At 42.4% G+C, this 25,958-nt stretch overlaps 1 protein-coding gene across 1 annotated transcript in view; it reads right to left on the bottom strand.

The window, feature by feature from the left end:
* Positions 1–4,194: 4,194 nt before the first annotated feature.
* Positions 4,195–25,958, bottom strand: part of CYB5A (cytochrome b5 type A) — a 40,915-nt gene continuing 19,151 nt past the window's right edge. Inside the window, exons 2-5 of the mRNA XM_082259392.1 lie at positions 11,470–11,598; positions 6,914–6,943; positions 5,756–5,790; positions 4,195–4,449 (exon numbers count right to left, since the gene is read on the bottom strand). Of these exons, the coding sequence (XP_082115518.1) occupies positions 4,368–4,449; positions 5,756–5,790; positions 6,914–6,943; positions 11,470–11,598 (276 nt within the window). The 3' untranslated portion in view covers positions 4,195–4,367. The remainder of the gene's footprint in view (positions 4,450–5,755; positions 5,791–6,913; positions 6,944–11,469; positions 11,599–25,958) is intronic.

The raw sequence follows: 25,958 nt of genomic DNA, 5'->3' as shown, positions 1-25,958 counted from the left end.
CGATCGGTCGGCCAACAATCGTTGCGTGTGTACGAGGCTTGAGAAAGCTGCATTTGCCAACTGACAAGCCCACAGCTTGTCAACAAAAAGGTATTAGTCTGGAATAGGTGATATCCAGGAAAAGTGAAAACATACAAAAAGTGTACTTTACTATGTAAAAACTAGTACTCTTACAGAGACTTGTGAGGTATTTCTTTTAGTACCATTTTCTGGTTCTGATTACTGGCTTTAATTTACATGACACCTGAGTATACTTCCTAGCTGGATAGGCATGAAATCCATACTAACAATGTACTTCAATATGCCTATACATAGAACAAAAACTCAGCGATCGAAGAAAATAATATACAAACATTACTTTTTATTTTTGATCACAACAACTTGAACAAAAGTAACCTTGAATATGAATCGGTGTCATTTTGATGTAGATGTAATGAATAAGTTTACTATTAAAGATGGAAGAATGATGTCAAATATGTATAGGCACACAATGTGGTTTTCAGACCTATTTCCAGGTCCCCCAATTTGGGATTGATTTTCTACACTGTAAAACAGCAAGTAGGTTGTTTTCCTCATGTAAAAAGAAAAAAAAAAAAAAAAAAGCCTACAAGTAACTAACTATGTTGTCCACTTAGTCACCAGTTTTTCCCTACTGCCAAATGTGCTTTAAAGCCCAACTCCAGGTAAAGTAAAAATCCCCCCTTGCAGTGGGGCTGCCCCTACACTGCAATGAATAAATACTTGTTTAGGTCTAGAGGACAAGAAAAGCAGTTTTACCAGATCCATCACTCCCCTTGGCAGTCGGTGCCACCCTTTGCTCTGGCAGTGGACTGTTCCTGGCTTCCATGTCCCAATGCAGAGCTTCTTGGTTCTGCATCGGCCTTGATGATGTCAGGGGCACCCAGCTGCCCTAGGGGAGAAAAGACTGGTCTTGCTGCACAGATGAGGATGCGGGAGCGGAGGATCAGGTATGAAAAACTGCTTTTCCCTGTCCCCAAAAGCCTGGTACACACTATTCGATTTTTTTTTTTTTTTTTAACAAACAAAAAACCTGTCAGCTCCGCTTGGAGCTGTTGTACTAACGATCCGACGTTGGTACAGCGATCTTCCCCACTGAACTGTTGTGTTCTGAAAGGAGGAAGTCCCCCCCACCAGAACACTCTGATCAGGAATCGGACAGCTGCTGGTTTTCCAGCACGCTCGTCCGTCAAACGGCCACCTTTTGTCAGACTGGCTGGTATATACACGGGCCAAATGACGGCCAGTTTTTATTGAACCGGCCAATTTCAGCTGGCATTTGGCCCCTGTGTACAAAGCTTAAATGAAAATGAGCATTTAATATTTGCAGGTGGCAGCCCCACTACAAGGGAGGATGTTTGCTTTCCACAGAGTTTAGCTTTAAACCCAAGCGAGATACTTGACACAAACATTTTGCCCAAACACTTACTAAAATAATCATTAGTAAGCAATGCTCCAGTGAACGTTAGTGGTGCTTTAATGCATTCAGTCTAGTTCATGTAGAAGAATAACTTTTTTTTTTTTTTTTTAAGTCACTGGGACTTCTCAGGTGCCAGAAATGGACTAAATTTATACTATAAAAACCCATTTTTTATTGTTACATCATATACAAATTATATTCATTTAAAAAAAATCCCTACCATACAGAAGAGATACAATAAATAAAAGGATGTAAATTTCATCTTGTGTTTAACCCTGTCTAGCCCCCCTCTACTATATTTTGAGCTTTTGTATGCGTTAATGCCATATGATTTAGACTTTTTTTTATTTTAGATGGTTAACATTTTTATATAATGTAACAACAACAAAAAATGTTTTACATAAGCTTTATTAGTCCACTTCTGGCACCTAAAAAAGTCCCAGTGATTCAAAAAATGAATATGGGTCTCAGAAAAGGGATGTGGTGTCTATGATCACCTATCAATCTGCTGAATAAAATAAAAATAGTCGTTTATGTAGGGGAATGTTGTAAAGGTTCACTGAAATGGTCATACCATTAACACGATTGGTTGATAACAGGCAACCTCTATTTCAGAGCATGAATCCAAAATCTGCAAGGACCGAAGAAGAAAAAGAGCTGCTACTGCTGACTTCTTTTTAAATGGGTTGTCCTACTGATCTGGCATCACTACCTATTAAGCCCGCTTACTTGGAACAGAAATCCATGGTACAAGTCCAGACTTTTCCAACCTTCTGCCTTAAATGTTTGTTCTAGGTTCCTGACTTAGGAGGCATTGATGCCAATATCAGGATATTGGTCGTGGAGCCTGCACATTTAAAAAATGTAGTCAGTAGTAACAGCTACCATATATCCCATCTTTCAGCTTCCCTTTAGAGTAAAGGACAGTGTAAAATGTGCATTGACCCCAGCATCTAATCAGAAATCGGCCATACAAATCCAATGACAGCAAATTGAAACTTGTTACGGGTTATTGTACATCATCCCTACCAGTGCTTTAATGGTGCTTTTCCACTGCATGGAACCGTACCGGTTCGGCACGCTTTTGTGCTTTTCCACTGCGGTACCGCATGGTATAGGGTCGGAACGGTTCGGTAAGGTACGGTATAGGTTTGCTTTTCCACTGCATGGAACCGAACGGTACGGTACGGCTCTGAAAAAACAGTACCTACTCGATTGTGGTTCCAACAGGTACCAAACTGGTACCATATCCCACAATCCTTTGCATGCAGTCACTACTAGCCACTGATTGGTCAGAGAATCACACCCACCCCGTTGTTATCCCACCCACTTAACTTTAGTACTACTTTAGTGGAAAAGCAAACCTATACCGCACCGTACCGAACCGTTCCAACACTATACCATGCGGTACCGCAGTGGAAAAGCAAACCGGGCCAAGCAGGGCCGAGTAGAGCCGAGCCGGTACTAGCCGGTACTTGCAGTGGAAAAGTGCCATATGTGGCCCAAAAGAGGTGCCGGTACTCTATTATAGCCTATACATTTTGTTGCCCCCCCCCCACCCTACATCAGGGTCCCCACAGAGCACCCCCCCCCCCCCTGGCCTGGGCCTCTGAAGCAGGGGGACTCACTGGTGGTGACTGGTCCGGCTCTGGAGTGGGAAGTATTCTTGGGGGGGGCAATTGAGGGTGCAGATGTCCAAAATATCATATTTGGAAGAGGGGGTACTGAGTACCAATGCATACCGGCCCACTTAAAGCACTGATCCCTACGATTAACCTTCTTTTATAAGCCAAAGCCCTCAATATACAGTATAAGAAAGCAGTGCACACTGCAGATATGGACAGATCTGACAGCCGCATTTCTCAAATCTGCCCTCAAGCTCATGGGTTCCACACTCGGGAGGTGCTAGCGGATTGGATTGTAAAAGAACAGCAAGAGTTTTTTCACTTATAATGCAATAAAGAGATCTGGATAACAAAGTGTGTATGGGATTCAAATATTGATGCCACAAATGCTGGTCTTGATCTGATGATGCTAGTTGCCTGGCTGTATCTGGCTTCAATAAATTAAAAGTCACTGACCTGGAAAGTATATGCAGATCATGACAGTCTGAATAAAGTCAGAACGTCTGACTGTTCCAAGTTAGGGACTCAGAAAGTTCTGAAGCAACTGTATTAGCAGGACATTGGGGAACTAGCATTTTCATAAAGAAAGGTCAGCAATGGCAAATTTTTCTAAAGGACAGGTATAGAAAAATTAAGAAAATGGAGAGCTGAGAAAGGGTAAAACAAAAACGCACATGTGTGAGAACATGTCACTCTTTGAAGTTTATTGTCAGGAAACCTACTGTATAAGTATAGTAATAAAAATTATTAATGGCTCGGATATCTTAACTGTAATTTATCTGTACTCCCTTTAACGCAATTTAAAGTTAAAAGTCCTGCCTAGGCGCAGACATCACAAGATGCTTGCTATTTAGTGTCCAGAAGCTCCTCTTTTATATCACTCTCTGCTGTAATTTTGCTTTATTACTGGATTATCCATGACATGGGCAAACTGTACTACCAATACCCTGTCCAATGGGACTGCCAGTTGCTGGAGCTTGTCTATGAAAATCAGGAAACTCCAGGCCCCGGTAAAAGAGTACAGCTAAATCAGAGGCAAGCACTTCTGACTTATAAAAGATAATAGCACGTATCTTGTGGTGCCTGCTTTAGAGAAAAAAAAAAAAAAAAAACAACATTCTGTTTTTTACCAAGTTTAAAATGGGCTGCAGATTAACTTTAACGTAAAGAATTTAATGAGAAACAGCAGGAGATGGACTTGGTTGGCACAGTTCAGACACTACATCGGATTTTGCCATCGAAAAATGATGATCTTTTTTTTCAGGTCGGAAATAGCCTTTCTTTCACAATTCTTATTGAATATTTTATTCTTCTGCCATGTAAAAACGATACATTAAGGCAACAATAGCAGCTGATATGCCGGGAATGATCCAGTTACTCCACCAACTGAAAAAGAAAAAAAAAAAAAAAGAAGGAGTTAACACCGGTTATAAAAAAAAAATACAAAAAAAAAAAAAAAAAAAACACATGCAAAACCTGCTGGTTTTGTTACCATGCAGTATAAAGTCACAGGTTTCATTTATTCTTATGAGCTAAGATCTCATGACCTTCAAAATAAAGGCTCTGTTTTAGAACTTCCCTTATGCTTGCTAGTAGACATCCTACATTGAATACTGTATAAAACAAAATACCTTCATTATTATACTTGTGGACTTTAGCTGAACATACAGGGATAATTCTGTTAATACAGAAGAAAATAAAGTACTTTTGTTTTTCAAAAATTCTCAAACAGGGGTGATTAAATATCACCAAAAGAAAGCTCGGTCTAAGAAAAAAAAAAAAAAATGCTAAAAATTTTGTTTGGGTACAGTGATGCATGACCGCACATGTATTATTCAAAATGCGACAGTGCTGAAAATTGGTCTAGGCAGAAAGGGGGTAAAAGTGCCCAGTAGGCAAGTATTTAAAGTGATTGTAAAGCCACTGTTTTCTTGATAAAAATGCCAGGTGTTTGATAATGTTATGTGCCCCAGTGTATGTGCTTTATGAAAAAATAAAAATAAAAAATAATGCGGTTTTATACCTTATTTCAGAGTTCCGCTCAGCACTCACGTGACTGCCCCCCCCCCCCTCTCTCCTCTCCCAATCTGACAGCTACAGCAGCAGGGGCAGAGAATCCCCCACTGATGTCAGCCGGGAGGAGAGAGGAGAGCAGTTATGTGAGTTTATAACTGCATTTTCTTTTTTTTTTTTTATATATAGCACACACATTGGGGCACATAACATTATCAAACACTGAGGATTGTATGAAAATTGACAAGTGATTTCAGCAGCAGGAAGGGAGGGACAGGCACTGACACAAATGATAGGCAGGGAGGGGAGAGAGGACAGAAGAGAGACCGTGGATGACAGAGGCACGTAAACTGACCATGGTGTCAGGGCTCAGCAGCCTTGATGAACCGTGGTAAGTTTACAGCAAGGAGGGCAGCACCAGGCAGGATCAGCCAGGTATTTTAGGTGATAAAAAAAGCACAATTACACAGCACAAGCACTGTGCTGCTAATCATGCTTTAAAGCAACAGGATCCATTTATTAATTTTTTTTATGGGTAACAACCACTTTAAGACCTAGGAGCATGCACAGGGTAAGCCCTCCTCATTTTCAGCTGGAATGTGCTCATGGCACAGGGAAATACACCACCTGAGACTCTATAGATTGCGGACATCTGGAATAACAGACGAAATATAAATACCTGGACTCTGATTCAGTAGTAGTAATAAAGGTTTCCTAGGAGGAAAAAAAAAAAAGCACTGTTACCACAAATAAAACTTTTGTTTTTGCAAATATCTGGCTTGCACAGTGTTCTCCATAATTAGTTAGAAAAAAAATAAAATAAAAAGGATCTAATAGCTACTTTCACCATATAATAGTTTAAATATATATGTGCGTCTACATGATGTGCTAAAGAAAACCGGTGCTAAAAATAAATGGCCAGTTCACCCGTCAACCTTCATCTAAAAATTATACCGATCTGTCTTGTTGATCTTTGGATTTCGTTAGTCATTGACCTGGAAGCAGGTAGTTGGAGTGTTTGATTTTTACACTTGTTACAGGTCAATAACTCAGAAAACATAGTAGCCCTTACAAGTGAAAGGCAGCCAGGCAACTGGAATTTCTAGGAAGATGGCAATAGCAGCCCCTGTATTTCTTTCAGGGTAAGTTTTTCTTCTACAACAAGAAAAAAAAAAAAAAAAAAAATGAAAAAAAGTACAAATAAATAGTTCTGAAATTTAACAAACTTTCCTTCTCACAAAGTCAAACTATTTAATATTGAAAATACAGAGCTGAAAGTCTGCTTAAAGCGTAGTTCCATCCACATTTTATACTTTACACCCCCGCGTCCGTGATCACTGTACAATTTCTCACTGAACCCTTTTTTTTACCCCAGTAATTATGTACCTCATTTAGGAGGCGAATGCTCCACTTCCGCTGTTTTCGGGTGTACATTGGCTCCTGGGATACGAATGTCATCAATTCTAGGAGTCAATGGGCATCCTGCAACAAAATGTGTGCGCCACGCTTTCTACGATATGAGCATTTGCGAGATGGAGAGGTGCATATGTTGGGTAGCCAGCAGTGCGCCATATCCCAGAAAAAGAAAAAGTGGGCTTTAGATGCCCACACTAAAAATGGGAGCGCGCTCGCTGGGAAAAAGCAGAGTACGTTTTTTTAAAAGAAAAACATACTGTACATTTATTACTTATACCGCTATGTATATATGATTAGCTGCGACCATCACGTGGGCTATTTTTTTTTTTTTAAAAGCTGAAAATCCGCTTTAATGTCCTGTATGGCTCTCTTATATCCTTGTCTAACTGTTCATATTTTCCAAGTAAAGTGGACAACTTACTGTAGGCTTCTGAATTTTGGATCGGTCATCCTAGGGAGAGGAGAAAAGAAAAAAAAAGTTTAAGATTTAACAGCCTGTAAGTCTTAGCAGCATTGTCTTGTGTTAAACCCCCTCCCCAACAATAAACTTTGCTTATTTGCTTTCGATCTGTTACATATACCACAAAGAGGGTTTTGTTATATCTGTGCACTGTGCTCCTGCTGCACTGAAACCCCCCTGGCAGCGATGTCAACGTTGGCCAGTTCTATCTAGGCTTCAAAACACATCCTTCGTTATAGAGATAGGAGAAGTGTGTATGTTCTGTAGTCTAAATCAGGAGAGCAGCCTAGGGCAACAATGCTGCTCCTCCATAGATATAGTATAGTAATAAGCGTTGTCACGTTAGGACAGGAAATGTGTTACTGACAGGATCAGCAGGTGAAAAAATTGAACAAAAAGAAGTGCATGATAATTTTTTTTAATTGTGCTGCACCAAAACTAGCATGCCCAAAGGGTCCCCCCATGTTGGGAGCCATGTGGGCTGGTATGATTCGGAAAGGGGGGGTGCGAGCTCAGCCCCCCTTCCTGGCCTGTATGCCCGGATAAGGGTCTAGTATGGATTTCGGTGGGACCCCACACCGTTTTTTTTTTTTCAATTTTGGCATGGGGTTTCCCTTTAAATTCATATCAGACCCGAAGGGCCTGGTGAAGATTGGGGGGACAATGCTTTTTTGTTCTGTTTATTTTTCATTGCGGACCGTTTTTTTTTTTTTTTTACATTCAGCTGTCAGTGGCGAAGCCCGCTTACACCTGATGACTCATCGGTTGTTAAAGAGGTGCCGGCTGCTTCCCGGCCCGCTGCTTAACAACCAGCTATTCTTCACACAGAATTCAAATTGGCCTAATTTTTCCGTTCTGCATATGTCTAACTAGGGGTGGAGAGCTGCTGTTTGAGCAGACAATAAGAGACAAAATGCTTGTAAAATGGTCAAGTAACATGTTTTAGGGATTTCTATTGAAGTCTATGGGGTCAAAAACACCTGTAATCTGCCAAAAAGAAGCTCATATACTTTTTTGAGCAACAAGCCTTTTGCTTTAGGCAACAGAACGCTCATTTGTGGGCCATTGAAATGAAAGGGATTTGGCTTGTTGGGCGTTCTTGAGCTTCACAGCTGAGCGATTTTCAAAATTGAAAAATCGTGCAGGTGTGAACAGGGCCTTAGCAAATCTGTACATATCAACATAACTACTTTGTGTATCCAGGTGGATTATACCCGTTTTTTTTTTTTTTTTTTTTTAGGACAAATTGGGCTTTCATTTAGTGGTAAATGAGAAAGGATATCTCCGGATTTGTTTTTTACTGTCAAAATAGGAAAACTGGACCAGAATTTTTTTTCTTAATATTTAGCTGTATATTTGCTATTAACATAATTTACCACCAAAGAATAACCCAAAATAAATTCTCCTGCTCACAACGATTGCAGCAATACCACATATGGGTTATGGTAATTGTTGTTTGTACCCGTAGTAGGGCCCAGAAGCAACGGATCGCATTTTCTTTTTTTCCCCCCCATTTTACCTTACCATTCTGCAACCAGAACGAGGAACAGACAAAGGACTTAATTCCTAATGTGGTACATAACATTTCATCTGCTTTTTCTGAACAGGAGTGGTCCATCTTAAATAGAGGTTTAAACTTCTGTCCAAAGGCTAGAATGGATACTTTTGTGTTAACACAGGATATGATCCTGCAGAAAGCTTTTTATTCCTCTAGACCCGTTCGATATGATTCAGGAACATTACCTTTGTCTATCAATAATTTGGGGTTACGTGGTAAATACATCTGGCAGAAAAGGGCCAGATGCGCACAAGCTACCCTCATGAAACATAGATCAGTGGGAGGCATGGGGTTTCCAATTATCAAGGATTACTACACAGCTTCCCTCTTACATACATAGTTACATAGTAGTTGAGGTTGAATAAAGAAAACAGTTCCTCCAGTTCAACCTGCACAGGTGTGGGTGTGTCAGTCGCTGGATCATTTCCCATAACCCTGAATGTTGTGATCTGTGAGATGCATGTCCAAGAGTCTTTTAAAAGTAGGCATACTCCCCGCAGCTACCACCAATTGTGGAAGAGAGTTCCACATTCTCACCGCCCTTACAGTGAAGAACCCCTTATGCAGCTTAAGGTTAAACCGACTCTCCTCTAATCTCTGCTAAATATTAGGACAACAGATGGTGGGTATTTGCGATGCTCGACATGTTTCGCTTTATGTATAAAGCTTCATCGGGAGCTAGTCATATCTCTGTATCTTTAATGTAATGCCATGGGCCAGGTTAATGAGCCCACCACAATGGGTTAACGAGGAAGGTGATCAATTTGCGGTTGGATTCCAAGTATTAGAGAGTTGTAAAAACAGACTTATTGTAGGAACTGCTGGTGCATAAACCCAGCTAAGCCTGAAGTCTGATCTTTGCAACGTTTGAGTTCAAAAATGGGGAGCATATAGGTAAAAACAACCCCCAGATACAGCGCTGCATAAGCGCACAGTAGAGACACTCAGTACAAAGTAAAAGTCCAAGCGCGCATGATCACCCTGCTCGGATGGGGAACCGCCACCATTGGTGACCATTTAATGACCTGCGCGAGAGAGGGGAGCGCGGGAGAGACTCACCGAAGCATCAGTTTGTGTCTGCTTCGAGGTCTTCTGTCAGGCAGTTTCCCTTTTGAAGCGGCCGCACTGTGAAGATGCAGGGGGGAGGTGGATGGAGCTAGACATTAAATAATAGGCACGGAGGAGGATGAGGAAGATCCTCCTCCACTCTGCATGCTGGGTCCCCTCCTCCTCGGCACGTCACTGGTTGCTAGACTTCAGGAGGCTGGCCATCCTAGCAACCAGTCTAGCGTACAGATGCTGCAATAAAAATACCGGCAATTGCTGGGGATCCACAAATACCGGCTGTGCCAGTAAATTACCGGCTGGGTGGTAACCCTATGACGGTCCGGCCCAATCTCTGGCTTGCACCAGTTCGCAAAACTTGTGAAATGTTAGTACCAGGTTTCAAGGAACTGGTGCGAACAGGCTGAATTCCACCACCGAGGTGACGGATGGTGTCCTGGGGTATTTCCTCCCAGATCTGGACCAGGGCATCACTGAGCTTCTGAACAGACTAAGGTGCAACTTGGCGGTGTTGGATGGACCGAAACATAATGTCCCAGGGCCAGAGGTGATCTATTGGATTTAGATCAGGTGAGCGTGGAGGCCATTAAATGGTACCAATTCCTTCATCCTCCAGGAACTAGCTGCATACTCTTGCCACACGAGGCTGCGCATTGTCGTGCACCAGGAGGAACACAAGACCCACTGCACTAGAGTAGGGTCAAACAATGGGTCCAAGGATTTAATCCCGATATCTAATGGCAGTCAGGGTGCCATTGTCTAGGTCTGTGCTTCCCTCTATCATCAATGACCTACCACCAATCTGGTCATGCTGAATGATGTTACAGGTAGCATAACATTCTCCACGATTTCTCCAGACCCTTTCACATCTGTCACATGTGCTCACGGTGAACCTGCTCTTATCTGCGAAAAGCACAGGTGCCAGTGGCGGACCTACCGATTCTGGTGTTAAATGGCAAATGCCAATCGAGCTTCATGGTGCCAGGTAGTTAGCATAGGGCCCACTAGTGGATGACAGGCCCTCAGGCCACCCTCAAAGTCTGTTTCTGATTGTTTAGTCAAAGACATTCACACCAGTGGCCTGCTGGAGGTCATTTTACAGGGCTCTGGCAGTGCTTATCCTGTTCCTCCTTGCACAAAGGAGCAGATACCGGTCCTGATGATGGGTTAAGGACCTTCTATGGCCTTGTCCAGCTCTCCTAGAGCCACTGCCTGTCTCAGGGAATCTCCTCCCTTTTCTTGAGACTGTGCTGGGTGATACAGCAAACCTTCTGACAATGGCACAAATTGATGTGCCATCCTGGAGGAGCTGGACTGCCTGTGCAACCTCTGTAGGGTCCAGGTATTGCCTCATGCTAGCAGTAGGGACACTGACCCGAGCCAAATGCAAAACTAGTGAAAAAACAGTCAGAAAAGAGGAGTAGGGGAAAAAATGTCAGTAGTGGCCTCCACCTGTAAAACCACTCCTGTTTTGGGGGCCGTCTCATTGTTGCCCATCTAGTGCACCTGTTAATTTCATTAACATCAAAGCAGATGAAACTGCTTACCAACCCCCTCTGCTACTTAACTGGCCAGATCAATATGCCATGAGTTTAACTGACTTGATGCTATACTCTGATTAAAAAGTGTTCCTTTCATTTTTTTTTTTGAGCAGTGTGTATAATTATATTAATACATACATACACACATACACACACACACACACACACACACACATATATACATATATTTATATATTACACACACACACAAATAGGGTTCTACTCACCCAACAGTAAGAACAATAGGACCATTGACTGCTATTGATAATATTTTGTACTATAGTCTTTGAATTATTACATTTGAATGTGAAATCTCAACATTTTTTAAAGTGCCACAATTAACAATAACTCACTGGATGAAGTTCTCCTATGATAAAATCTTTTGACATATTCCTGGCATCTGTGGAATGACCAATGTCTTCAAAAGTCTCTGTTGCATCCCCTCCAGCTTGTTCTCGTAGAACCTCCTCTCCACCTGGATGCTAAAAAGTAAATTAAAAGAAAGCAGTCAATTATTGTTTACAATGGAGAACAAACTAGTAGAAAAAAATAAAAATAAATAAAAAAAGTTCTATATCTTCATAATGAGGAAACAGGTTTTGCTCAGAACTACAGCTATATTCATGATCTTTGCTCTTGTACAGGGGTCTCCAAACTTTCAAAACAAAAGGGCCAGTATACTATCCAGACTTTAGAAGGACTAGACTGTGGCCAGTGGGAGTAGAAAATGTCCTGCCATCGGTAACAAGGCCCTATCGTTGGCGTCAGTGGGAGGGACGGAGCCCCATCGTTGGCGTCAGTGGGAGGGGCGGAGCCCCAAGGACCAGATATAGGCAAGCAAAGTGCCGGAGTTTGGAGACCACTGCTCCTATATACAGTATCTCACAAAAGTGATTACACCCTCACATTTTTTGTAAATAAATATTTTATTTTATCTTTTTATGTGACAACACTGAAGAAATGACACTTTTCTACAATGTAAAGTAGTGCGTGTACAGCTTGTATAACAGTGCAAATTTGCTGCCCACTCAAAATAACTCAACACGCAACAAAAGCATGTACACCCCCAAGTGAAAATTGTCCAAATTGTCGGCCCAATTAGCTATTTTCCCTCCCTGGTGTCATGTGACACATTAGTGTTACAAGGTCTCAGGTGTGAATGGGGAGCAGGTGTGTTAAATTTGGTGTTATCGCTCTCACTCTCTCATACTGGTCGCTGGAAGTTCAAAGAACTCCCTGAGGATCTGAAAAAAATTGTTGCTTTATATAAAGATGGCCTAGGCTATAGGAAGATTGCCAAGACCCTGAAACTGAGCTGCAGCACTGTGGCCAAGACCACAGGACAGGTTCCACTCAGAACAGGCCTCGCCATGGTCAACCAAAAAAGTTGAGTGCACGTGCTTATCCAGGGCTTGTCTTTGCTAAATAGATATATGAGTGCTGCCAGCATTGCTGAAGAGGTTAAAGGGGTGAGGGGGGGGGGGGGGATCAGCCTGTCAGTGCTCAGGCCATACACTGCATCAAATTGGTCTGCATGCCTGTCGTCCCAATAGGAAGCCTCTTCTAAAGGTGATGATCAAGAGAGCCCGCAACGGTTTTCTGAAGATAAGCAGACTAAGGACATGGATTACTGGAACCATGTTCTGAGGTCTGAGACCAAGATAAAGTTATTTGGTTCAGATGGTGTCAAGCGAGTGTGGTGGCAACCAGGTGAGGAGGACAAAGACAAGTGAATCTTGCCTACAGTCAAGCATGGTGGTGGGAGTGTCATGGTCTGGGGCTGCATGAGTGCTGCCGACACTGGGGAGCTAAAGTGCATTGAGGGAGCCTTGAATGCCAACGTGTACTGTTACATACTGAATCAAAGCATGATTTCCCCCTTCGGAGACTGGGCCGCAGGGCAGTATTCCAACATAATAACAACTGGAAACACACCAAGAAGACCACTGCATTGTTAAAGAAGCTGAGGGTAAAGTTGATGGACTGGCCAAGCATGTCTCAAGACAAACTCTATTGAGCATTTGTGGGGCTTCCTCAAACAGAAGGTGGAGGAGCGCAAGGTCTCCAACATCCAGCAGCTCCGGGATGGCATCATGGAGGAGTGGAAGAGGACTTCAGTGGCAACCTGTGAAGCTCTGGTGAACTCCATGCCCAAGATGGTTAAGGCAGTGCTGAAAAGTAATGGTGGCCACACAAAATATTTGGGCCCGATTTAGACATTTTCACTTAGAGGTGTACTCACTTTTGTTGCCAGCAGTTTAGACATTAATGGCTGTGTGTTGAGTTATTTTGAGGGGACAGCAAATTTACACTGTTATACAAGCTGTCCACTCACTACTTTACATTGTAGCAAAGTGTCATTTCTTCAGTGTTGTCACATGAAAAAATATAATAAAATATTTACAAAAATGTGAGGGGTGTACTCACTTTTGTGAGGTACTGTAGGTATGTGGCTAATAGACAATTTCAATTTTATTTATTGTTAAACAATTTAGAGTAACAAACAATAACACTCAAAGTAAAGTAGGTATCCACTCGCAAGGAAAAGCAAAATAATAAAAGGACTGGTTGGTAAACTTTGCACATTGCTCTTTAGCACAATTCATAAACTTAGTTGACCTGTCCATGAAAAGTACACGACTGCCTGTGACTATTACACATTACACGCAGCGCTAATCAAAATACTTCAGCAGTACATACTTGCATACTTGAATTAAATGTGAAATCTAGAACTCCACATTGTAAATCTACACATTGTGTTCTAAGGACACGTACACAGGAATAAAAAGTCTGTGCCAAGCTAAGTGTTTTGGGAAACAAAGCCATGTATAAGCCTGTAATAAAATCTATGGTGTATAGGTTTATACGCAGGCTAGTTTAAAACACTCCTGAAGTGCATTGAACAAAGAGTGCCATCATTTAGAGAGAAAAAAAAAAAAACTTGCTGCTGACCATTACATATAGTTCAGCATGGGAATGAGCCCTGCAGGGAAATACGAGATTGTGCAGTCATACCGGTTATTTTCAACTCTGTTTTTAATCCCAAATTCAAATCAGACAACACAAACCTATATGAGACCCTATGCGAATAGTTATAATTTAAACATTTTACTGCTCTAGTTTGAATATCATCAACTCCCCACCAAGCAGATATTTCAGTTTTGGATGAAAAGGGTTCAGCCAATTTGGGTGGTTTATAAATTTCTCGGAAAAGCCAATAGTGGCATATTGCTACAATACTTTTTTGGACTCATGCACACAATTCTTTTTTTCCTCCCCGGACACCTTTGCTTCAGGGGAGGAAAATGCGTTGGAAAAAAAAAAATTTAAACACACACATAAAGCTGCATTTTGCATGTACGTTTGGCGTTAATGCATTCAATAGGCTAGAATAATAAAGGAGTATGTTACCCCAAAATGTCCTATTCCAGATATTTGCCTGTTGTAACATGTACTTGTATGAAAAGGTATGCTTTTCTCTTGATATTGCTTCCTTTATGTGAAATACTTGGTGTTCCCGTGAGTCCCCTTGCTTTACTTTTTCAAACTGACCACGCTAGGCATGAAAGCACATCCCTCCTAGCGTGGTTAGTTTTCAGCCTGCCTGTCCTCCAATGATCAGACTTGTGCTGACACCTCCTCCCCCTCTCCTTCCTGCACAGTCATTCACACATTTTGCCTTTCATTTCCATTTTAAACTGAATGAGTTGTTTTACAAAAGGTGAGGGTCCACATATACTTTAATGGCTTCTGCTCATTAGAATGCATTAACACGCAAATGTGCCTCAATGTGCGTTTTTGCCCGCTTGGCATTTTTTCTGCCCAAATGCTCCTGTCCTGAATGTTCTGGTAGTGCATTTCTTCCTCTGCCTCTGAACACATGGGCTAACAAAGTGTTTAGAGGCAGAAGAAAAAAAAAGAAATCACCTGGAAAAACGTTGTTTTTGATGTTTTGTGTGCATGAGGACTTTTACCTCGTACACACGTACCGATCGTCGGCCGAACGATCGGCCGTCTTTTGTCCAGGGCTGTCGTGTCTGTTGAAAACTGCAAAAGACTGCACACGAATTTTGTCGGCCAACAACAGCCGACTGCAGAAGTGATGTCATGTGATGGTTAACTTTCCGTGTGTTTTTTCTTTTCTGAGCATGCCCAGTCTTGCAAATCTGCTGTCTGTCGGCCGAATTCTGTACTGACTGGCGAACAATCGGCCGTTCTGGTGTTGGCCAACAAAAATTTTAATGCCTACACGACAGATTCTTTTCGGCCGAAAGTGCGCTGTCGGCTGTCGGAAGCATCATACTAACAAGCCTACAATCGGCCGATCGGTCGTCGGCCGAATATTTACGGCCGACAATCGGTACGTGTGTACGGGGCTTTAGTCACAATTACCTCCCTAAAGGCCATATTGCTGTGCCAGTGGATCATAGTTCTTGATTGAGAACAGGTATGATATAATTTTCCCTTTAAGGTCTCTTTCCCACAGGTAACATGCTTACCACCCTTTGAAATTTTAGATTGTGGGACCGCCTGATCTCTGAATGTCACTGTAAGGCAGGCCATACACGATGTGAATTTTGAATGGAAACCCAAATCAAACGTAAAATTGATCCTTAGTGTGGTATGTGCGATACACGATTTTCGTACGACAGCCAAAATTGACGGATCCAACATGTTGGGTTTTTTTGCGAAAATTGGCCAAATTTCGTATCATTAATGGGAGAGTTGTATGATTTCACCTAACAAAACACAGTACATTAGGGGGTGTGCCCAGTAGAGGTGTGGTTAAAGATCAAAACAACATTGCATCACTTCCCATACTGGCACAAAAAATAGTGTTTGGAAGTACGATTTTCGAATCACATAGATGGTACACTCGGATACTGTACGCAAACGCCGCTTTTGTTTTATCGATCGACGGATCACTAGAAATTCGCATTGTGTATTCTTGTCTCTATGACATGACTTCTTCTGAACCTGTCCTTTTGAGGAAACCCATAGTTAGGATAACTAGAGAGTAATTACTAACAGGTAAGTGTTATGCCCCGTACACACGCACCGAATGTTGGCCGTAAATTTTCGGCCAACGTCCGATCGGCCGATTGTCGGCCTGTTAGTATGATGCTTCCGACAACCGACTGCGACTTTTCGGCCGAACAAAATCTGGTGTGCATGCTATAAATTTTTTGTTGGCCGTCAACAGAACGGCCGATTGTTCGTCAGTCAGTACAGATTTTGGCCGACAAAAATCAGATGAGCAAGACTGGGCATGCTCAGAGAAGAAAAAACACACGGAAAGTAAACCAGCACGTGACATCACTTCTAAAGTTGGTTGTTGTTGGCCGAAAAAATGTGTGTGCAGTCTAGAGCACATTTCAACCAACACAACAACACTGGACAAAAGTCGGCCGATTGGTCGGCCAACAATCGGTGCGTGTGTACGAGGCTTTAGTCCCTTTCACATGGAGTGAATTCTGTTGCGATCAGCAGGGGATTTGTGAGCCGATTCCTTGCTGATCAGAGCAGAGCGGGTGGATGGCACTTCTGTCTCTGCTCAGTATCTGCAGAGCCTGCTCTGCTCTATGGGCCACCGGGAGTAAATTGACTCTGCTATCATTTCCATTTACACTTGGCTATCTCGGATCCACTCTGCCTCAATGGAAAAGGACAGAGTCCTCTTCCATTTCTTTAGCCGGCCTGATTGGACCCAGATGTAGGTGGGTGTAAAGGGACATAGGTCCCTTTACACCTGCTTGTCCATAGGGACGAATGGACTTTCTGATCATATCCGACAGAAAAATTGACAGATGTACCCAATTAGAATGCCTGTCTGAAAGGGGCCTAAAAGTGTCAATAAACCCAAACATCGGCTCTAAAAATGATTAGCTCTTACTGCACGCTCAAAGTTCTGATGTGATCTTCCCTCTTTTGTATTTCCACTTTCACTGCGTGCCCCCAGTTCATCTTGCAGAATGGGAAGAAGAGGGGGGCGTTATGCAGAGAGTGTTGATACCCTGGCAGAGTGGCTGAAGACGGGTAGTGTGGTGGGTTTGGCAGAGTAATGAAAGCTTAGGGGCATTTGGCAGAGTGTTAAAAGCAAGGGAAGGTGGGTGATGGTTGAAGACCGAATGATGAGGTACAGTGCACAGCTTCCTACCCTGACCCCAACCCACTGGTCCAATACATCTCGATATCATGGACATGATACTGAAGGCCATGCGTAAATTTAAAGCGCAACGGCACTTTTGTTTAGAAAAAAAAACATTTCCCTCTGGGTGATCAATGTACATTGCAGGGGTTTTAACAAACTTTGTAAGCGATTCCTACTTTTTATTATTTTGAAGAAATCCCTGTTTGTGCCTCTGTGCTCATGTGGGAAAGTGAGTCTAATGGGAGTCGTTTCATAATTTTTAATCAGCTGGGAACCTGCAGGACACTAATAAGAAAAGTTGCTGGGCCTGCATCCTTTTAGGACGTGTTCCTATTGGGAGCATCTCACTAAAAAATGACATGTCTGCTCAAGGGGATGCCTGAAATCTGACTTGTATCTGAATTCTGGGAATTGGTCACAAGCACACCAGGTTGTCATATTGCATTGCATTTTACAGGAAATTACAGCGGCTGCAGATTGAAGAGGAAAGGTAATTTTTAACTACTTGCCGACCGCCGCAAGTACATATACTGCGGCGGTCAGCCCCTCACAGGCAAAGTGACGTATGCGTACGTCACTAGCCTGTGAGTCACGGACCCCCCCCCCCCCCGCACGTGTGACCGGCGGACCCGATGTCCGCCGGTCACTCGGCGATCATCGGTGGAGAGGGAGAAAGGCAGGTGGCTAGTGTAAACAAGCCGCCTGTCATTCTCCCCTGTGTAGAAACAGTGATCATACGGTTCTACTATGTAGGACCGTTGATCACTGTTCCTACAGCTCAAGCCACAGCCAATCACAGTTAGAATCACGCCCCTAGGGACACACACCACCCCTCCTTCTCAAAAAAAGTTAACCCCTTCACTACCAGTGTCATTTTACAGTAACAGTGCATATGTATGAAAGATATGTAGTCTAAACAATAGGCTACCTATAGCGCTTGCTTTAAATATATTCAATAGTGTACACAAATAAAAACATCATATGAAAAAAGTCCAATAAATAGATTTTCAATAAAAATAGTCGCCACGTGAAAGTTCCAAAAAAATGTGCAAATAATTCTCATATAAATGGTGATTCTTCAGTGCAAATTTTCCTTAAATTAAAGTGCAGGTGCTGAGTGCTGTATTACATCCAAGTGATAATGGTAGAATTCAATCACTCACCAAATGTTGTGGGTCCTGTGTGCCTTATAGCACCAGGACCTGTTCAGACTTGTATAGCCCCCTGGGCTATAGAGCGATCTTTCTTTCTTGCTTCTAAATGGTTTAAGGTGATGGGGTCCCCCTCCCGTCTCCTCTCCCCTCACCACGCCAAGGTATATGGAAAAAATGAAGCTCCAGATAGTGTGTTATCTTTTAAACTTTTATTCCCAACTGGGCAAAACTTTCTTCAATTGCTTTCTGGTTTCTGGCCCAAGCCAAAGTGATTTCATACATCCCAGGACTTTTCATTGTCAGGGATGATCTTTCAACCTTCTTTTTACTATAGCAGCTGCTAAACCATTATTAATTCACTTGTCTTTATTGGAATATTTTCACCTTATTTGTTGTGTGTCCCTTGGGAGCAAGCGCTGTAGGTAGTTTTCAACTACTTTTCTACAATTACCCTCACACTATAGCAGCTGCCATTAATAATGTATTAATAATATATTTATGGGACTATGTATGCACTGAAAAATCACACTTTTAAAATATTTTTTAGAGCAAGCGCTATAGGTAGCCTCTCCTAGACTACTCATACACAGTGCATATGTATAGCACTGATTACTGCAGTAATGTCACTGGTAACCACAAAAGTGTCAAAAATGTCAGTCAAGGGTCAGATCTGTCCGCCCCAATGTCGCAGTCCCGCAAAAAAAAAAAAAAAAAAAAAACAAACAACAAAAATCTTTCCCTTTGTTAGTAAACACGATAACTTTTTCGCAAACCAATCAAAATAAGCTTTTTGCAATTTTTTTTACCAAACATATGTAGCATAAAACAAAGTGGCCGAAAATGTTAAAAAATTTTAATTTTTACATTTTTTTTTTTTTGGGGAATTTCATATAAAAAAAAAAGTGAAAAATATTATTTTTGCAAAATTGTCACTTTTTTTGTTTATAGCGCATGATCCAAAAAAAAAAAAAACACAACACGTGATCAAATACCATCAAAAGAAAGCGGTTTGTGGGGGGAAAAAAAAGGATGCCAAATTTGTTTAGGTACAGCGTCGCACGACCGCGGAATTGTCCGTTAAAGTCATGCAGTGGAGAATCGCAAAATACCCCCTGGTCAGGAAGGGGGTAAAATCTTCGGGGGCTTAAGTGGTTAATAACAATAGGATTTGTATCACAATTGCATACATTATATTAATTTTGTCTTTATTTGCTATTCCCCCCCCCCCCCCAACAAAAGTGGAGATACCCTTTAACCTTAATTTTTTATTCTTAGTCTAATGTTAAATGTTACATTCCTATGCACACAAAATATTTAGCTACTGTATATATTGACTTACACATCTCTTTTTCAACCTGAAGCCAATTGCAAAACTAAAACGTCATTTTACTTCCTCCTTTCTTCTTTTATAAAGTAAGGATTAGTAGCCAGTAATACTTTTATTTTAAATCTAATTTGCACGGCCAAATAAATGAATTGTCAGGGACTAAAGAAAAAAGGATCCCTTACAGTATGAATGATTTACAATGCAAGGCCAAGCTACGTGACTCAGCAAAACTCAAGCCATCAAACAAAAAAAAAAAACCCCACACACACAGAAAAGATTAGGCAACATCTAAACCTGAGATGGTCACATGGTATGATTCATCCTTGAACTGTAGAGATAACCAGTGTGCCAAAGAACAAAGGTTTAAAAGTATATGAAAGTTACAACTGAAGGATTTTAGATTTGAGCATTTTGCATGTGCACGTTATATTAAAAGTTTTTTTTTTTTTTTTAATTTCACATCAGTGGTGAGTAGAATTGGATTCTAGGGAAAAAAGCAAAATAAATTAATAAATAAAAACAGAACACACGGCAACTCAGCCCCCGTTCACACTGGAGCGACCTGTCAGGCGACCTGGTCGCCTTGCATTGAGAAGCTATAGACCCGTTCTAATAGGAGCGGCACAAGTCGCTCCGACTTAGAAAAAGGGTCCGGAGCTTCTTTGGGGCGACCCGGAGCAACCTGCATAGAATTCAATGTTATGAAGTCCGTGCCGGCCGCTCCGAGGTGGCAGTGCGAGCAGCGCGCCGCGACCTCGGAGGTCGCCCGGGAAGTCGGATCGCCCCAGTGTGAACGGGGCCTTAGACTTACATGAAATAAGCCAAATTTTACCAGGTAAAAAAAAAGTGTTTACTTATATCCTATTTTTACAGCATTAGGGTGAAAACCAAAATCTGAATTTTTGGTGGCTAATATACAGAGAGAGGCCCTGTCACTGGGAGACTATAGGAAAATGTGACAAAGGATTAGCATTTAGGGTTAATGCAAGGTTCAGAACTATCATTTCTGAGTGGAGAAAGCGGTGTTTTTGGCTCTCCAAATTCTTTAGTTATTATTATTATTATTATTATTAATAACCACACTCCCTGTCCACTTACCTTTAAGCAAAGGTAAGTGGACAGGGAGATGAAGCCTGCAAAAACTTCCCCCTCATCTCCTCTTGGGAAGGAGATGGACAGGCATTGAGAACAGGCAGGGGAAACGGAGCCATTAGTGACTGCTTGTCAAACTCCCGGCCACCACAAGAGGGCGCCAGTTCCCCATTGAAAGCGTCTCTCACTGAAGAAGGCCAAAAAGCCGCAGCCTCAATTATCGGACGGAGCGGTAGTCCGTGCACTCGGGGAGGGGGTGGGGAGCGCAAAAGGGACAGGACACCTCCTGCAGTGCACCCCAGGCACCAGGTCGCTAATTCTAGTCGCCAATGCGACCTGGCACCCGGGGTTTGTCGAGCCCTGACGTAGTAGAACATTCACAAGAAACTTCTCATGCAATAACTTGACGTAGGACGTTTTAAAAGTATTTCAAAATTGTCTCCTTTTTGCATTTAGTTCTGGAGTAAATTGACTTTCCGAATGAAAACCAAATAAGCGGTTAGAAAGTCGTTTGAGAAAACAACTTGCTCCTTCAAGTTTTCCCATCACAACAGTCGAAAATGAATGTTTACTTGATCCCACTAAGGCCTCATGCACACCAGGGCTAAACGCTTTTCATCTGGTAGGAGAGAAGAAGCAGCACAAAAACGCTCCTAAACAAGAGTGTTTGGGGGGGGGGGTCAAGCTTGGGGGTTCATTCATTTCATAGGCCAGAAGATTAAATTTATTCTGGCCATTGAAATAAAAAACGCAAAAGCGCCTAGCATTACTGCGCGTTCAGGCACGTCAGGCGGTTCTTTTTTATGCTCAAAAGCTCCCCCTCCTCCTGAACACACGTTATTTTTGTTAAAAGGATAAGATCACCTTTTGTACCGTGTTACACCCATATTTAGGATGTTACACTTGCACCAGCCCCCACATCCCCCCAATTCGTTGTTTTGACAGCAAGCAAGGAATCTTCTCCCCTTGCTCTCTATCACAAGCTAACGAAAGTGCCACCTTTGTTGCCTTCAGCTTGTAGTTCTCAATGAATCAATCAGGAGGCTATTGAGCACTCTAGGTAGTTAGACTGTGGTATTACACCCACAATCTGCCGATTATGGGTGCAATGATTTACAGGTTCCTAAGAAAAAGTAAAAAAAACTAAATAAATAATAATGCATATTTTTTACTTGCGCTTATTCTTTTTTTTTTTGTAAAAGGTGAACTTATCCTCTAAACTCGTATAGTGTGCATGGTCACATGGAGGGGAGTTTATGGCACTTTTCCACTGCAAGTACCGGCTCGGCTCCACTCGACCCTGCTTGGCTCGGTTTGGTTTTCCACTGCATGGTACGGTGTTGGAACGGTTCGGCACGGTTTGCTTTTCCACTAATAGTAAGTGGGTGGGATAACAATGATTCTCTGACCAATCAGTGGCTAGTAGTGACAAACAGTCAAGGCTGCATGCAAAGGATTGTGGGATATGGTACCGGTATGGCCCTCTTGGAACCACAACCGAGGTAGTACTGTTTAAGCAAGCCGTACCGTTCGGTTCCATATAGTGGAAAAGCGCCGCCGTACCGTACCGTTCCAACACCGTACCATGCGGTACCATGCAGTGGAAAAGCGCAAAAGCAAGCCGAACCTTTCGGTTCCATGCAGTGGAAAAGCGCCATTAGAGGCAAAGAGAAAAAAGAAGCTCTAATGCCTTTTTGAGCCCAATTGTGCATATAGGGCCTAATGATTAGAAAATTGAACGAAACGTTTCAAACTAACCAGTTTTGCCAGTTTTAGTTTTGAGCCATTTCTTCACTGATGACTTCACTAAAATGTCGGTGAGAGTCACGTTACTGAACTAATATATACATACACACCCAGACTCTTTATATTCTTAGAAGACTGTATACAAGTCAGTGGGTTCAAAGTACATGCCTGTCCTGATTAAAGTTACTGTTACTTCCAGAAAGCTCAACACAGACCATACAGAATATAAAATGAACACGCACAAACAATAAATTTACGCATGTGAACGCAGTTTGAATGATTTATAAAAATGTCAGCAGCCAAAGCTCGTCTGGCTGTACTTCTCCTATGGATTACAGGGGTGCAGTTTGTTCTGCACTCCTGTGACCCGTTTTTAGCAGACAGCAGGTTGAAGCTAGCTGTCGGCTGACTTCAAAGAGCTGGTCCAGCCTTGGGCAAAATCGGTTGCAGCGCAGAGAGCTGCTGACTGACAGTCACCAGCTCTCTGCTCAGGGAGCTGTGAGAACCAAGTGATCAGTGGTGTTTGATTGTTCAGTTCTCAGTGTTAGAGCCGATGGGGGACAGATGCAGCACCCACCTAGGCAAGTTTAAATTGTAAAAATTATATATATTTCCCATACATCTCTTTTAAGGAACAATATTGTTTGCTAAAAATAGCTTCTAAGAAATGACGGTTTAGAGCAGTACACGCATTTAGGGCCTTTTCCCTCGACCATGGAATGCTGGCATACGGGATATATGCTCTTAACGCATACAGTCCTAAACGTGACTACCGCTAGGTACAGCATCCAGCGAACACATTTCAACCTGTTGTAGATTTTGCCAGGCTGCTGGCAGTGGGGCTGGATGCTGAACCATTCAGCCCCACCTATTACCTATGAATCTTCCAATAGGTACACCTGCTCAGGTGACAAGTGTCTAGATGGGGAAACCCGTCACTTTGTAAAATTATCCTCTCACTTCCTGTTGCATGTCCATGACAGGAAGTGAAAGCAGATATTCCCTAAAGGACACGACAAAACATGGTACTTTTCCTTTATCCGGGAGTCAGTATTGTTATTATCTGACTCAGAAGTACAATTTACATTGGTTCTGTAATGAGCTCTGCCAATTCACCAATAGTAAGCCCCCACCTCTAAAACCAATAAGTGGGGGGGGGGGGGGGGAGCTTAGGTGTGTCATTTCGATGTCAAAATCTACCTCCAGCCTTGTGTGAGGAGACATAAGCAAAAAAAACAAAAAAGGGCGCACCGACCTAGCGCATTATCCTCAATGTAGGCTTTATTTAAATGATATTAAAAAATGGCTACTCACAGACGTAGATAAAAGTAAAGCATATCAGGCTGGATTGCTTGAAAGTCCGTGTTTAGTCCATATAATCGTCCATGATGAGATGGCTGACGCGTTTCGAGGTCTAACCTCTTCTTCAGAGTCACCTTTTATATTTTTTAATATCATTTAAATAAAGCCTACATTGAGGATAATGCGCTAGGTCGGTGCGCCCTTTTTTGCTTATAGTATCGGTGGACTACCCCAGTCCGTTAAGGGCAGCAAGACTTTAGCCATCTGAGAAGCCAGTTGTCAGTCCCGTGAAGTGTGTGGTCGAGGGGTCTGGATACCAAGCGCAGGAGAAGGGTGGCTACACCTTATTGTTTTTTGTGTGAGGAGACATCCTTGGTGTTAGAGACCTGCTCACCACTCTCACAGAACTACAAACTGACGACCAAATATTGTAGTCATGAGACGGACGCTGTCTGCGGGGTTTTCCATTATTCGTGCAAATATTTTTGCGATAGTGTGTACCAAGCAGGATCACAAAATATTGGCCTACTGAAATAAACAACTTTCATTATGACATACATACTGTAAGTAAATTCAGATAAAGGTTTCTCATTTCTCTTTGCGAGTAGCATTTATCCTGACAGAAAACGGAGGCTGTGGCTCCCAGATAATTTCAAAGTACCCCAAAAATGAACAGACGCCCATAACCCTTCCCTATTCCAACCTAAACTAAAGAAACATCTGGACGAGGCATAGAAGGCTGTGTTGTACAAGGACCACAATACAATCTATCATAGATAATATTGATATAACCTTGTACTCTACTGAATTTTCATTTGTACCACACAGAAGACAAGGTCTTCTCTGTAGCTTTATAGTTTTAGTGGATTGCTCATTTGATTAGATTTAAATTATACGAGAGCTTGTGTAGCTTAAAGGATAGGTTCAACCTAACCCACCCTGTACAAATGCATACTTACCTTCGACACCACAGCCTCCAGTATTTGTTTATATCAAGCGCCACATGTCTCGCTGCCCCCCTTTACAGCCCCATAGACTTGTGTAGGGATTTGTGTTCAGAGACAATGGGACACGGTCCCATAAAAGTCTATGGGGCCGTAATGTGCTGGCATGGCCAGGATGTAAACATACACGAAAGGCTACAAACATTGGATTGAGACAAGTATACTGTACATCTATGGTGGGACAGGGTGGATTAGGTTTGTTCAGAGTAAAAAGGGACAAGCATGCTTTTGGCCCGATTCACACTGCTGCGACTTTGGCACGACAGAAGTCAATGCAAGTCCTGCCGAAGTTGCACCAAAAATATGCCAATACACTAAAGCCTCGTACACACGCGTCGAAAATCGGCAGGGAATTTTCGTCCGACCGATCTGCCGATTTTCGGCTTGTTAGTATGATGCTTCCGACAACCGACTCCGACTTTTAGGCCGAAAAAAAAAAATCTGGTGTGCAGGCTATAAAATTTTTGTCCGCCGTCAAAACACGGCCGATTTTCATGCAGTCAGTACAGATTTCGACAGGGAAAAATCTAATGAGCAAGTCTGGGCATGCTCAGTGAAGAAAGTACACAAAGAAAGCAAACCAACACATGACATCACTTCTGAAGTAGAATTTTGTCGTGCGAGAAAATTCGTGTGCAGTCTAGGCACATTCCAACCAACAAAACACCACTCTGGACAAAAGACGGACGATCGGTCAGCCGATAATCATTGCGTGTGTACTAGGCTTTAGTTTCACATGTGGATTCTTTTAATTCAGCTGTGCAGGTCACTTTCACCACTCCTAATTATACCATGTGGTTGCTTTGGGGTATTCAATTAGGATTTCAATTTTTTTTTCATTGTTTTTTATATTTTAGGTTATGTTGGACGGTTCGGTTTGCCCGTTTTTCTATGTGTCCTGCTTTGCACTGCCGGTGTAACGTGAGAATTACCTACCCCGTGAGAAAAACCTACCCTCGTCACTTCCGGGCATGAACAGCTGAGCAGCGCAGCAGTGCGCATGCTCAGAGCCCCGGAGACCTAATGAAAAAGATAAGGAGCTGACTACAGGGCATGCGCAGTAGTA

This window comes from Pelophylax lessonae (genome assembly GCF_965119305.1).
Source record: "Pelophylax lessonae genome assembly, chromosome: 5".
Lineage (NCBI taxonomy): Eukaryota > Metazoa > Chordata > Amphibia > Anura > Ranidae > Pelophylax > Pelophylax lessonae.
Note: the sequence above shows the minus strand (reverse complement) of the source record. Positions and strands in the feature narration are given on the sequence as shown.